Genomic DNA, 15,553 nt, shown 5'->3' on the forward strand with positions numbered 1-15,553 from the left:
GGTCCGGTCCTTCCAATCCGAGCCCACAATGCAAATGCCCCCCGTACATCCACAGAGCATTAAAGACATGACAATTTGTGTGTGCGTCTCAGGAAAGTTTTTCTTTTAGTCTGCTACGTTTGGGATACAACATTATCTTGATTATATAACAGACCGGAAGTCACGAATGAACAACATACGATAAAGTAATTATAACAAGATAACAGGCGTTATAATTATGAATTATGTACCCCCAGCTCTACAGGTAAATCTGACCATCGGGGAGCAGAGATAAAATGAGGATTAAAAATTATTAATAATATACGGTAATGCAATAACCGCTATTATTGACGAAATTCAGTCTTCAACTTAAAAATATCACCCTATGGTGGCCAAATACCAACGTTTGGACTGGGGGACGAATTGCTGTTTTGGTCCTGATTCTAGCTAAAACCCACGCTAATATGATATATAAGCTCATGGCTATGGCGGCAGGTCGCAATGTTGAGTAAAGAATTATGAAATAACGATTGACGCCTGTTTCGAGTAGAGTCATATGCGAAGAAGATGAAGAAAACATAAAACTCTGCCTTCAACTTAATACATATAATGTACTGCAAGCGACCGCTACGAGAAACGGCAAAACGGCTCGGTTATGATATATATCGGCAGCTGTTCATTTTTATTGCTTCGTTGTGGAAACCGTAATGTTTTATTTGACGAGTACAAAATTTCAAATATCTATCCGGTGTACGTACGTATACGTAGCCTACTACATATAGGCCTACTGCTCGCTAAGCAGCAACGGTCGAACTGCGTTTGCATAACCAAACATTATTACTCAAGTTACTCGGTAGAGTGGTGATTAATTATCCTGCTGCGGGGTACTGGCGTGTGGAACGTGTTGATAACCTGATATACAGCACGGCTTTTACTGTGGATACTTCTTACGCAATGACTAGCAAAGCTAATAGGCTATTTCTGACGTAATAATGAGCAATGACATTTAAAAATCGGACGTTTGTGCTATCATGAACCTGGTATAATACATCTTCCTTGTTCACGAATGTTCAGTTTATATCACAGTACTTGTACAAATAAAAAGTAATCGTTCTTTCACAAAGAAATCGATTAGATATGGGAAGTAGTCAATTACGATTACGATTACTTAGAAATTTTTTCGAATGTAATCGATTGCGATTACGATTACTTGAAAATGCTGTAATCGTCATAATCGATTACGATTACTAATCGCGATTATCCCATGTCTGCCCGTGATCATGAATAACGGTATGCGATAGCAAATTGTGACTTTGCGGAGATTTGCGCTTCGGCGCGCAGTGTAGCAACGCAACTGAGCACGGAGACGTTGGTGTAAGTGCCAGTGAGTGAGAGTAAGTGGCGGAAACCCTGGGCAGTGCTCTGAATGTCTCTAAACCCTCTAACTTAAGAAATCCAACTGAGCACGGAAAAACGGCTGAAGTATCTGGTAGCCAATCGCATTAACCAGCAGGCAAGGAGCAGCTTTTGGTTGCAAACGGTTGGTGACCCGTGATCAGTGACGTGCGGTCAAATGAGGGAAGTGAGGCAGTGTCTGACCTGTCGTCAGGGTGAGTTAGAGAAAATTGTGGAACCGTTGTTTTAGTCATTGTGCTGCGTTGTTGCGATTGTCTAGAACATGGGTGTCAAACATACGGCCCGCCAGATGTTGAGAAAATACTTCCATAAAATGGTCTTTCAAGACAGCACACGTAGCGTGTTGTTATTATTACACACGGAATCAACAGTGACGCTTATCGCCGTTGAGGCCTTGCGCGTCACAACACAGATATTGTACAGTTCAGATGCATTGAATTTGTACAGTGACGCATCTTCATCTTCAGCTTGACCACTTTCAATCATTCTTTCATTGACTCTTCAGGCATATCCTCTTGCATGCGTCCGTCTCCGAGTGTCGGCGGCCGACTTTTTTTAAGGGCGTGGTTTATCCTCTGTTTCTGGGCTTTTCAATACACTGTTAGTACAGCGGGATCGGTGATGATCAGATAACTGTAGAAATTGGTCCAAACCGGGATTCGAACTACTGACACTGGTGTCGTGACGTTGGTGCTTAACCAACTGCGCCATCTCGCTTCCCTACACACGACGAGTATCTTTATAGGCCACATTATAACTAGGGCTGGGCAAAATCGAGTACTGGAGTGATTCGATTCTGAATCACGTATTATGCTTCGAGTCGAGTCGAGTATTCGAGTATCACACATTATGACGTCATAACAGAATGTAATATGTCAAAGTTCAAATATGTACCTTTTATGCCATAGCAAAGAATATAATGCCTGTTATCCATCACTTTACAGATGCTTTGATATTTTTTCGACCATAGCGATTTCATTGCACTTCGTGACAAGGTTATGGGATGATTACGACTTCGAAAATGTGTTATTTCACGTAAGCTTTGTAGCTTTGTACTATGCTTCGATGCGGCCAATCAGTATTTTAAGCCTTCAACGTTGGAAACTAGCATCAAAACTATAATTGTCGTTGATAAATTAACTTTCAGTAGCGGGGAGCTTGTAATTTCAGTACTCGAAAATATCGTCTTTTACTACTCGACTCGAATCATTAAAATTAATACTCGATTCAGATTCGAGTACTCGAATCATTGTGCCCAGCCCTAATTATAACTACCCAACGGCGGTTTTGTGGTTTTTAGTCATCATTAGGTGCGGGTCGCTGACATTGACACCGAATTCCGAGAAGGCAAGAAAGTGTGAATTCATTTCACTGACCAAACACTAGTTCGTAACAGAAGCAAAAACGCCAATGCGAAACCCTTCACATTTGAGGTTTTATTGTGTCCCAAGCCGGCCACAAATCACCCTACTGTGGGTGAGATAGGAGCGTCAGGGGTTACACTTCTTCTGTTGTTTTTCATGTATCTATTGTGTTGTTGCTTTATCATCACACCCATTATTGGTTTTCTTCAAGCTGTTGTCGTAGCTTGTCGTGAATTTTTTCTGCTTGTTCTTGATCTTCAAGTTTTCTTCTTCTTTCCAATCTCCTGATAATTGATGTGGTTATCCAGTTTCCGTATATGTGTTTCTTTTCTTTTTTCTTGAAATTCCGTCCCTTCCACACTGCCTGCTTGTATACTGATATTATTTTGACCAAGGCGGTTGTTTGACTGTGTGTCATAGTTTCCGAAGGGTTCATGCGAACGACTAGCTGATTTCCTGATGTTTTTATCTTCCAGTTGGTTGTGTTCTCCCACGCGCATCATGCGAAACCCTTCTCTGCAGGTTACATGGTCACCAGCCTCGAGGAAAACCCGAATCGAGAAATAATCATATGAAGCAAATTCCAATGTCCGCGTTTACGGTTAAATCTTTTGCATCCTCACAACGCAATAGCAAGGTTAATGCCAATATATTACTAAAACGAAGGGGCATAGAAATAAGCCAGCTGATGTCATCGTTAGAGCCACTGTTTTATCGGTTTATAACCGTAATCAGCCGCCCAATCACCGTATCATTGCCGATTCCACTGTTTGCGAATAAATCTGGAGCTAGAATAGAACTCCTAAGATCCGTAATATAATGTAATATACTATTGTGTATAGACTGGTTAATAAAGTGTTCAAATGTATCACAAAAGAAGTGATTTTGAGGTATTTTGGGATTATGGAATATTTGCTGCAACCCGCCAGCGATCTGAAGTGTTGAATACGGCCCGCGATGTCAGCTGAATTTGACACCCCTGGTTTAGAACAATGCCGATTTTCAGACTTTGAAGGCTATTTCGGGGTGGTTCCATTGCCTTGATGGAAATTTAATATGTATTATCAGAATCAGCGCAACTGTAGCTTTCAAATAAGATAAACTTTATTTAATTTGAGCGCTCGCGTCGTAATCTATGGGATTATCAATTACGTTGCCGTTTCATGCTATGCAGCGACAAAAAATCTGCCAACTGTCAAATCACTCGACCGTGAATCACGTGTTGCGCATCTATCCGTAGGTTGGTTATCTTTAGTGAAACGCGCTATCGATTTCGGAAACCAACAGTCTTCTAGGAATTTTATAATAGCGACGACCAATACGTAATGCCGAGCAAATAGATTCCCTTACTGATGTAGCCTACCTGTTATGTATTTTCCATCCATAGCTACGTTAAATCGTGGTATGTGATAGCTCCTTACATATAGCCTGAGTTGTCGTTGTTTGTGGCCTTTATGGCGAGCAGTAGCCTATAGATAACCTGTGTCTGAAGATGGCTAATGTGATAAGAAACAGGACGCCAATTCAATCACCTAACTTTGTAGGTTTTATATACATGCGAATCTTGTTCCACGGAAATCGGCATCCCCAATCAAAATTATGAATCTAACACTGGTTTTCCGCAGTCTGAATGATATCTTCAACCAAGTTTGATGTTAGTGAGTGACATATTTAGTTTCGCTAATACATTGTCCATTTCAATCTTGTAAAAAAGGACATTGGACGAGCAAATGGCAATAGAGACTATAAAACCGACATTAGGACCTTAAATAACATATTTTTAACGGTTCTCGGTGAGCAATCTGTATTAAATAACTGAATATTTCACTAAAGGAAATAATTCAAACATCTATTGTAGAATGTATAATGGCAACGGCTAACAGGATGCAGAGAAAACGCTCTCGCCTCGCTGCTTTTCTTGCTGCTGTTGTTCATATATTTTTGTATCTTTATCAGGTACTTTACGTGTGTGTATGTGTGTGTTTGGGGGGAGGGGTGTCAGTGCCTCACCAGCCACAAACCTCACCGGACGTCACTGCCCCTGATGTATTATCATAGACATCAGGTATTCACTTTGCTGATGATGCAGCAGCACGAACTTCGATGTCAACTCCCAAAATATGCATTATTATTCATATGTATAATCATTATTCAGTAATCACCATTCTCTTCGATGGCAGGATGTACGTTACCGGTACTGCATGCCATGCCTTATGATCTGACGGGGAATTAATATAGATGATTACGCATCATGTCAGCTCCACGTACTAACTAACGAAATGATGTGACTAGAATAGAAATTTTGCGTCGAGAAACTGGATAGAGCTATTGCAAAAGAAGATATCACGCAAGGGTTTAAGCAGCGGGGACTCGCAGCCGCGCAACCATAAAAATGGTTATTATGCAACTGGAGTGGATTAGGAATAGTTCGAATTTTCGTTTAACTGCAGTTCCTTTTCTGTGGATTTCTGCAGAAAATGGCCAAATATTTTTCCCGAATTTATTTTTCATTTTAGACGACATCGTATTCAGAGCGTTGTGCCTCTTTAAGAGTATATCTATACCCTTAGCTGCGTTACTTTTTAGCGGACACCTACGAGATTGGACTGGCTAGAGGAGTGAGAATGTTGGGATCCCTTATTCCCAAGAACGACAGTTTTCGTACTGGTGCCGGGATTGGCCCAGAACTTTTGGTCAACACCGATTCCGAATTAATCATACCAAAGCCTACTATAACGTATGTGGGGCGCAAAAGCTTCAGCGTGGCCGGTAAGTTGGGTAATTATTATTATGGATTCGCTTCACTAAATTATGGGACATATGCTACTTTACTTAATTTGCTACCATCACATTTTTTTTCATGCATTTTTCCAAGGGATCGCGTAACAGGCGTATAGCTCCACTTCCATGAATACTGCGTCGATGTCGTACATGACACGACTCTTCTGGATTATCAAATATTCGATCATGATCGCGATAAATCCGTAATGGGTTAAAATGCAATTTTATTATTGAATCAGGAGTGTCAAACTCAACGGACGTCGCGGGCAGGATTCAACACATCATATTCTCGCGGGTTTCACCAAAATTCCCCAATCCCAAAATACCTCAACATCCATTTTCTTGTTTCTCATTTAAATACTTCATTAACGAGCCTATATACACAGCAGTATTTTACATTAACGAGTCATTGAGGTTCTTAGCTGCACCTTTATTCGCAAAAATGGAATTGGCAATAATACGTTGATTGGGTGGCTGACTACAGTTATAAGGCGATAAAACAGTGGCTCTAACGATGATGTAAGTTGGCGCAGTCGTTGGAATTTGCTTCACATTATCATATCGCGATTCGGGTTTCTCTCGACGCTGGAGGTCTCTATTATGTAACCTGCATATAAGGTTTTCGCATCGGCGTTTTCTTTTCTGTGAATAACTAGTTTTGGTCAGTTTTTCTATAAAAGACTGGAATGAATATACGCACTTTTTTGCCTTCTTGCAATTGGGTGGTAACGTCTGCGACCTGCTCCTAATGGTGACTCAAAACCATAACAGAACAGTCGGGTGGTTATAATGTAGCCTGTAAACATACTCGACATGTGCTGTCTTGCGGGACTATTTATAGAAGTATGTCATACTAAAAATCTCAACATTTGTTACAAATGTGCTGGATAATGGAAGTATTCTTCAATCTACTCAGAGTTGCCTCGCGGGCCTCATGAAATTATCTGGTTCGTCGGATGAGGCCCGCGGGCCGTCTGTTTGACACCCTGGTTTAAATGGAAACGATACGATGATATATTATAATTTTTATAAGTTATTATATGTTCCTGACACGGCAATATTAGAAACGGACACACTGGCATGCTCCGCTTTTTATACGGCAGTATTATTTCAGGAATCGAGTTCGAACTGATACATACTCCCGGGGAAACCAACGACCAAACTACAGTCTGGCTGCCCAAACTACAAACTGCGCTTCCCGGAGACAATCTTTACAAAACCTTCCCGAACCTGTATACCATCCGAGGTAGCCCAGCCCGCAACGCAAAACAGTGGTACCGAAGCCTTGACCGCGTAAGAGAATTGAAAGCCGAGTACCTTGTCGGCTCGCACACCAGACCGGTCATCAGCAAGGAAGTGGTCGACGATACCCTTCTCATCTATCGAGACGCAATCAAGTACGTACACGACCAGACGCTACGCCTTCTTAACAAAGGATACACCGCCACGGAGATAATCGAAGTCTTGCGTCTTCCTGACAAAGTCGGCGAACATCCTCATCTCCAAGAGCACTACGGAACGGTAGCCTGGTCGATTCGTGGAATCTTCACCAACTACCTTGGGTGGTTTAGCGGCGATCCAAAAGATCTGCATCCCATGACGGATAAGGAACGCGCGTCGCGTCTCGTACGCTTGGTGAGACGCTCAAAGATGAGCAACGCCAGTCCGGCGTTGACGATATTACGAGAAGCTCAATTTTCCCACGAGAGGTCAATGAAACAATACAGTAAGATGGGACGGCATATCATCGCTGATGATAAGTGGGCTCTCGAACTCGCGGAGTATTTAACAGATATAAATGCGGTAAAAGGACCGTACGCTAACACGGCTAAACAAATCAGGATTAGTACACTACGGGCACTTGGATCGGAAGAAATCAGCCCCAACGGACGCAGTTATTATTTAACCTCCGCCACCGAGTTGGAGACTGGCTTGTCGCTACAGCGCACCAAAGCAGCCAGGGCGTTCGTAATCAATTCATCGTCGGTGCGTACAGTTTTGGGTATGCTAAGCTCGAAGGTGAACGGTCTCGAATGCCAATGCAAGAATTATTCTATTGGACTTGATTACTCGGATACTAACGAATCGTACGTGGCTACATTGCGCAACAGCGTGTGCGATGTGTTCTCGCCCATACCCCATGATACCGTACTGGATGCTCATCTGAAGATGACCACGTCCACATACAAATCGATAAAGGCCGAAGACAAAGATTTGGATATGGAGGTGGCTTTGGGAAATCTGGAGATTCTACGAGGATCCGTCAAGATTTACAAGGATTTCCTGGACTGCTTCGACCCAGTCAACTCAGCCTGAGGATGTGACAGCCATATAGAGAGATTTATTTCTAACAAGCGAAAAGTATATGTTCCATTGCGCACAAATATAAAATCTGGTTGTGGTTTGACTTGTCGTGATTCAGAAAAGTCAGTTCGTAACGTTATACCTTCGTGTCAGGCATGCGACGTAAATGTGCCCGTCATCCGCGCGGTGATAGCACCATGTAACAAAAATTTAGAAGAACCGATTTTTTTATATTTCCTATACCATATTCCATAGTAAAATATGTTTCTGGCATTCATTTGCCTCAAGTGTCGTTTAAAAATGTCATTTTAAGCTTTTTATACTTCCGGTACCATGTTTTTAAGCTCCTCTGTTGAATTTCCTATTAACTGTGACGTCACTTTGAACCATCATTCAATTCATAATAGTTGCCTGTCAGTAACATCATCTCAGTCTCAGTTAGTCAGCATTGGCTACAGCAAGCAATCTCAAATTCCTTATCGTTTTGTTCTGTTAATGCACTGATTGTGGACCTAGTGAGTATAATCTCGTCAATATTATCAACATCACAAATGTAATCTGCCTGCTGGCTGTTTTTTGATATATCTGTGGTCTGTATATCAGTTTGAAACAAGTTAAGTACAAATTATAGATAGAAGTAAGGTTTTTTATACTTATGAACTTTACTTTGGCATGAAGATTGGAGACAAAGTTGAAAACTGGGCATTTCATGTAATATTCGAAACATGACGATGAAATATGGATGGATGGCTAAGGGGAGATCGGTATTCAATGCCATTTGCTAATAAAGAATCTGAAGGGAAATTGGAAACCTTATAGATGACTGTTATTTCTGTATGGGTGACATTCCAAGGTTCAGATTAACTAAAAAATGACTTGACACTGCATATCCTTCTATATGCCTTCTCCTCTTAAGCACCGCTGTTCCGCATTACAGTCAGTTTTCACTGCCGAGACTACCTAGCAAAAAAGCTCCAAGAACACTCGACAGGCTTAAAGATACAGAAAATGACTCCGATGACGACTTCAACATCTCCCATATGGAGCTAAATCCAGAATCACACATTCCGAACCAATACGAACTTAATGATTTATTTGGGACTCACTAAATCAAATGCGGAAATTCTGATTCCAAGGTTAAAACTAGGGAACGATGTCCTTCATCGAGAAAAGGGCATGAACGATTTTCACGGTATTTTTCTGTGGCAGGTTCTCTTTGCTTGTGCGTGAATGTTGACAATCTTTTGTAAAGCACTTGACAAGAAAATGACTGCGAGAAAAGCAAGATCGTTCAAGCATTTCGAGATGTAGTTGAAAATATCCTTTGAAATAAACGAAGCAATGAATATAAACCTCTGGTAAACAATATGCTGCCATACATCTCATTGATATATTATTTTATAGATATTGCGTGATGATCATCCGACCAAAGCGCAGGAAATTATTCCCAAGTTCAACAAGTTGATATAAATATTCATGCAACTGCTACATTCTTACAGTTTACGATTTTAGGGGTACGGAGTGGAAGTTACGATAAGCATAATGCGAGTTGCAACGCGACAGCGATCGAATATAATTCGTGTTTATGATGTTCAGATTGGCATAATTGTCATTAATATTATTTTGCTTCATATATGCGTTGCGCGACTTTGTTGTCTTCAAACAGATTATGTCTGGGATGGGCGAGTCATGAATCGCGATTGGAGATATGAAAATAGACCGCGAGCGATTTCTGACGTATGCCATCGATTTGACAAATCGATAACAGGATCACTGTCATGGTTCTTCTGGCAATACTGTCCAGTATAGAAAAAGTGAGGAAGTATGGCAAAAAATTCCATACCATACTATACTTGCTAATTTCCATATTCCATGTTGAACTTTCGTTCCATACCATACTTCATTACAATTCTCAACCATGCCATGCTCTGCATATAGGAATGGGAACAGGAATAGAAATAGGACGCTGTTTATTTTTGTCATTGGTGTTTTTGCGACATATACACCAACTCTTGATATGACATACACACGATCTGTGCATATGCATACCATAAGTGCATGATGTGAATATGCCGCTGGACAAGGAAAGGCATTGTAAGACTTTCTAAGTCTTGCACCACATCTCCATGCTATTCCGGTAATGTTGAGCACCAAGCGGTAAAGTCATGAATAGCAATGTTTTTATTCAGTTCTTTTCTCCGACCCGGCTGGAGATTGACCCCACGACCTACAGGATATTTTCGGGTATCAGCAGGATTTTCCCATTGCAAACGCTACATCGAAGTACAGATCCAGGAATGCTTTTCTGGATCATGCAACAGAAAAGTATTTATCGGTCATCACTCTGGCAAATGAACATATTATCTGTTCAACAATAGCATGTGGCACGTAAGCCTAAGGGTTGGTGTATGGTTAGCATTGGGTTCGGTTGAGGGTTGAGTGCGAAATAGGATTAGAGGTAAAGTTACAATTTTGGTTAGGATAAGGGTTGGTCGATCCGCCCCTCACTATCATTTATAACCGCACTATTGAGAACCGACACATACCGAGTCTCCTTTATAGATGCGCTTCATTTGATAGCATAGTAACAGCGACCAAGTGGTTGTTGTGTTTATGCAACAAAAAGATGTGTCGCTTATCGCCTAACGGCCCTCTGCATCACAGTCGAAGACATAATATAATGTAAAGGATACGAGGAAGTCGTATGAAATAATGACACATATCAGAATGGAGTAATATCGATCAAATAACAGAATAGCCTAAGATACTGAAGATACAAATAGCGTTCACACGATAAAACAAATTCAACTATACATACAGAATTATTTGAAAATCAGTGAGTGAATCGGAGATACAAAAATTACCTTTCAATTGCGCGGTGTCGATAAGAAATTTTCGATGAAAATCATATCTTGAACAACTAATTATAAAATGATCCGCGGTTTCTGGATAACATCAGTAGCTAAAAAAACTACAAGATTGTAAATGTCGAAACAAAACTAGATTTTAGTACACTAGCACTCATACCCGACATCTGTGCTATCGCTGCTCGCGCGCCTCACCATGCGGTTGATTGCCGAGTGGGTGATTACAATAGTCTCATTGGACTCTCAAATATATAGAATTGTGATTTTTGCGATGGGAATGTCTGATGAAAAATTGACTTCCATCAATGATATTAACACGTCTCACAATACTAGCCCCCGGTCGGACCCACCATTTCACGATTCTTAAGGTGTACCAGAAAAGACCGACACCCGCACAACATTACAATCGTGTATCAGGCAATGACCCTTCACTCTTAGTACGCTGTCATACGCCGAGTCATTGATTTGATTAAGTGTTTTCAACCAGGGTTTATTGAACATCAAAGGGTACGAAGTTCGTCGGGCCACAGCGCTGTTTTTAAAAACAGATTTCAAAGTACACTGTCAGTTTGGAATGTGGCATTACGGTATTTGTTTTGGGAAGAACGATTGTCGACAAATAATTTTGTTAGTCAGTAATAGGCTTCGGCGTCTCAAAACAGTGTCAGATGCTTATCAAGTTGAAGAAAGGGTAGTGTTTTGAAGTTTTTTTTCCAAATTTAACTAGAGTATGAATTCATTAGAGTTGAGTACATGCATAAAGACCCATTATATTTATTATAGAGAAGCTTCCACGTATTGACGAAAATAAATCATCTCCACTGCTGTACGCTATGAAGCAGCAACACATATCTCACTAAAAAGTGATAAGTAAAATTACTGACCGTTCATTTATTTTTTTGGTTTTTGAACTTTTCCTAGTAATGTCGGTTTAATTGAGCTTCAAAAGAAATTTAGTATAGCTATATAGGGCCACGTCTGAAGAATTAAATCGAACCACACCATCGTCATTGACGCAGACGTTGTTGTTTCTAGGCTCGGCTCTATCACTTTTATCTGGGGGCCTCTTGGCCTGGATTACAGTCCATACAGCGTGTTCATACAGCAAATTGAGACTCCACGAAACAGTATTACCACTGATTATATGCTTTCGTATTGCTCTTTGAAACGTAACAGGAGTATCAGCACGAGGTCATCATATTCCTGCTTCAATACTGTTTCAGGAATGCACTAATCATTTCGGATAATCGAATCGCAATATTGAAATAGATGATTCGAAACGTGTTGATAGTAGGAAAACTAAGCAACTTTACACATCGAATGTATAAGCATTCGCATATACTGCCATATCGCATTGACTAAAAGCATTTAATTAAGGTAGCTTCAGGGTGAGTGAGTGGGATTGGCTATGTTATCCCAAATGGGATTGTAGCATAAAAACGATTAACGTGCATAAATTGGTTTTACCGGTATTTTAGGCTGGTAAAATTTAATATCGGAAATTACACCGACTCTATTCTATTCATCATAAATATATAAGAGCAGATTGCCTGACCAGATGTGGTACTTTCATATCCTACATAAATTCCTTTACCGCCTTCGGCAGGGATGAATGATAAATATACACGTATAGCTCCTAATTCACATACGGGTTTTTCACAATACGGCTGACTCCATACGTAGTCCACGACGGTGTATACATTTGCTTAGAAATGTAATAGTGTAAAATTTGGTTTCATTCTCGATGTAGCTAAATTCATTGTGAGTCGTTTCTTCTGGGCTCTACATAAATACACCGTAACACGGCAGGTAAACATAGCTGCACATGGCACGGCTCTACTATTTACCATAACGACTTATATAATAGCTTGTCTGATGTATATTATAAAGAATGTTAATGTTGCAGCATATCGTGAAGGTTGATTATTGCTATTAAGGGGACTTAGCCTCAATTGTACCGTAATGCAACTGTTGTCTTGCTTATTTACGTGCCTTGCAATGTGCTGTCGGTTTGCCTTCGGTAGTCTTTCATACTCTGCGGTTTCTATCTTGGAAAATGGTTACACAGGCGTTGTTATCGCTATCCATCCTGGAGTGGAACAAGACGCTCGATTAATCGACGCGATTAAGGTAGGTTGACTTGGCATCATTTCCATGACTGAAAATTCTTATCTAGCCCCTGAGTTCCACTAAACACGATGCAGCGACTGGTGTTCGATGTCATAATATGATAGTAAGGGTTGCATTTAAAACAAAAATCAATTAAAAACAAACATGTTAACAAGGCCCTTGTTTAAATCATGTTTTTTACTGTTTTTTGTTTTGTTTTTTTAAGCCGTGTCGTCACGAATATTCAATTGTGACGTCATAGCGGGTATTGAAAACATAGGGTAAATATAGCTCCTTTGAAGAAATATCTACGTACTATAGCTTTTGAACCGAATATTTTGAGGGTTCCAACCATCTCACATGGTATACGTTGGCCACATCGGGTCGTAATCGACCGTACGTTCATACAACATGTTATGGCATAATTATACAAATTACAGAATAAAAATTGAAAGGGCCTTTGTTTAAAACACTGTTTAAAACATGTTTTAAACAAAGGGTTTTAAACAACCATTTGTTTTAAATGCAACCCTAATGATAGTGTAGACGCCGTACAAAATACGATGCCAATATTGCCTATAAAAATAGACGATAAGTCATTTTATGATGCTACATGATATGTAGGCTACTATAGGAGATTTCTGTCGTTCGTTTGTATGTAGAAACTATTTCATTGTCTACGGCTTGGCTACCCCAGTCATGACTATATTTAATTACCTCTACAGACGAGAGGCCTACAAACCTCTGGTTGATGGATATATGTAGGCAAGCATACACAGTCCAGATTCTTAACAAATGAAAGTCATCTTTTTTCGCTTTCCAACAAATGATTCGAATAAATTCCATCTTATCGTTTTTCCTTACTCACACATCCCCTTCCCCGGATCACACCTTCTCGACGTATTCAATAACTTACTTCAATATATTGAGAAGGCCTAGTTAGCGAATCGGGATTCATGATTTGAAATGTGATACACCACGTAAATGCTACTAGAAATGAATAGGGATTTTTAATCTGACGACGCAAGCCAGATACGGATACAACAGAAGTATGATCCATAGAAATGATGCGATGCGTAAAGAATTACTGGTAGAGTTATTCGAATCTCGTACAATAACATTAACGTCCTAAATATTCTAGTCCTGGAGTGTGAATATAGAACATGCTTTTGAAAGCAGCTCAATATGTCTTACGACGACAGGCATATATAGGAATATTGCTAAAATAGGGTTACCATATTTTAGATTCGGGAAAGCACGGCATTGTACCAAATCAGAAGATATTAATTAATCAAAACTGAAATCAGTCAATTTTGCTATTTTAGCTGTAAAATTTGGTTAGTTGACTAAAAAAAGTAGTCACTTTCGTTCGAACCACGAATTACCCGCTTCTTTGCTATTTCGTGTCATTTATGCCCATTTTCACTCGAACCAGTCCTTTATCGTAGCTGTAACAGCTGTAAAAAATGACGAATCGCAAAAAAGGAGAACATTTTCAAAAACCTGAAAAAGGAGGCCAAATCTTCCTAAAGGAGGACCTATCGTAACCCTATGCTAAAAGCCCACCCACTACCTCACATACCAGTCGTAAGTAGCTGATAACTATCACTCGAAACGCGAAAATATGTAAGGTTAGTGAATAAATTCTGTAAAATATATTCATGCAAGTCAGTATATGCATATTTTATTGATTTCAGTATTTTTTCCCGTTCTGTCAGCCCATTTAAGGTGTGAGTCGAACCTATAGGTAAAGTAAAAACCAATTACACGGACCACACTAGATTTAAAATCGGTAATTCATGGTGAGCTGTTGAAGTTTTCTTCTGCGTGCCGTATTTGGCACGATGGCCCAAGGTTGTGATAGTTGGCTGATCAGTTATCTTGTACTTCCGGTTGTCCACAGTTGCGCCGGTGTTGGTCGGATGAGCCTTCAATTCTTATTCTTGTGGTTCCACAGTAAAATATTCCTTACGAGATAACCTAAAACCATGGTCGCCAATTTCCGTATACCAAGTCGTATATCAAACGGTTTTAATTCTAGCATTCACTGACATAACCGAATAGCCTATTAAACTGCAATATTGCTAGCGCTACTAGTTCGCACATGTTGCGTAATCCCGGTGTATTGGCTCATTGTTATGTGTGCGAGTAAAATGGTAAGACATACGCAGGAAATTATTTGCATACACGAATCATCACGATCGATTACATATCTATTATATTATACATGCAGCTATTCTTTCAATGTTTGCGCATCTATTTACTGGCAGGAGACGTGGACCAATGCCTCCTACGATCTCTATATAGCAACTGGAAATCGTGCGTACTTTAAGCAAATCACTATCTTACTGCCCAGCACCTGGAACGGAGGTGACTACAAGTTGGCGACTGGCAATGAAAACTATGAACTAGTAAGCCTAAATATTGAACAGCAAGATTTTGTCCTGTACGTTTAATTACATTTCCGTTCATCTTCAAACTCAGGCCGATGTTGTAATTTCGCCAGCCGATGATACGCACGGAAATGAACCGTATACAGTTCAATATGGAGGTTGTGGTGAAATGGGAATACGCAGTCACTTCACGCCATCATACCTTCTTGAGGATAAATATGTCGAAAATTACGGAAAGAGAGGTCTGAAGAAGCATAATAGAAATTTTCTGCTGCTGTTGTGTTATGGTGTTGCCTTATCTGAGACGTCTGGCACGGTATACCGTTGATGTATAACATAA

General features: G+C 40.2%; 2 protein-coding genes and 1 pseudogene across 2 annotated transcripts in view; all 3 read left to right on the top strand.

The window, feature by feature from the left end:
* LOC145446034 (linear primary-alkylsulfatase-like) overlaps positions 1 to 7,947 on the top strand; it is a 62,893-nt gene extending 54,946 nt beyond the window's left edge. The window contains exons 4-5 of the mRNA XM_080324219.1: positions 5,346 to 5,528; positions 6,655 to 7,947. Coding sequence (XP_080180345.1) covers positions 5,346 to 5,528; positions 6,655 to 7,856 — 1,385 coding nt within the window. The 3' untranslated portion in view covers positions 7,857 to 7,947. The remainder of the gene's footprint in view (positions 1 to 5,345; positions 5,529 to 6,654) is intronic.
* A 137-nt stretch (positions 7,948 to 8,084) lies between these two features.
* On the top strand, positions 8,085 to 9,440 carry LOC145446044 (uncharacterized; annotated as a pseudogene).
* Positions 9,441 to 12,026: 2,586 nt separating this feature from the next.
* Positions 12,027 to 15,553, top strand: part of LOC145446880 (calcium-activated chloride channel regulator 1-like) — a 48,471-nt gene continuing 44,944 nt past the window's right edge. Inside the window, exons 1-3 of the mRNA XM_080325252.1 lie at positions 12,027 to 12,841; positions 15,091 to 15,231; positions 15,305 to 15,455. Coding sequence (XP_080181378.1) covers positions 12,674 to 12,841; positions 15,091 to 15,231; positions 15,305 to 15,455 — 460 coding nt within the window. The 5' untranslated portion in view covers positions 12,027 to 12,673. The remainder of the gene's footprint in view (positions 12,842 to 15,090; positions 15,232 to 15,304; positions 15,456 to 15,553) is intronic.

This window comes from Botryllus schlosseri, chromosome 9 (assembly GCF_051294905.1).
Source record: "Botryllus schlosseri isolate E-star chromosome 9, Bs_hap1, whole genome shotgun sequence".
In the NCBI taxonomy this organism is placed as follows: domain Eukaryota; kingdom Metazoa; phylum Chordata; class Ascidiacea; order Stolidobranchia; family Styelidae; genus Botryllus; species Botryllus schlosseri.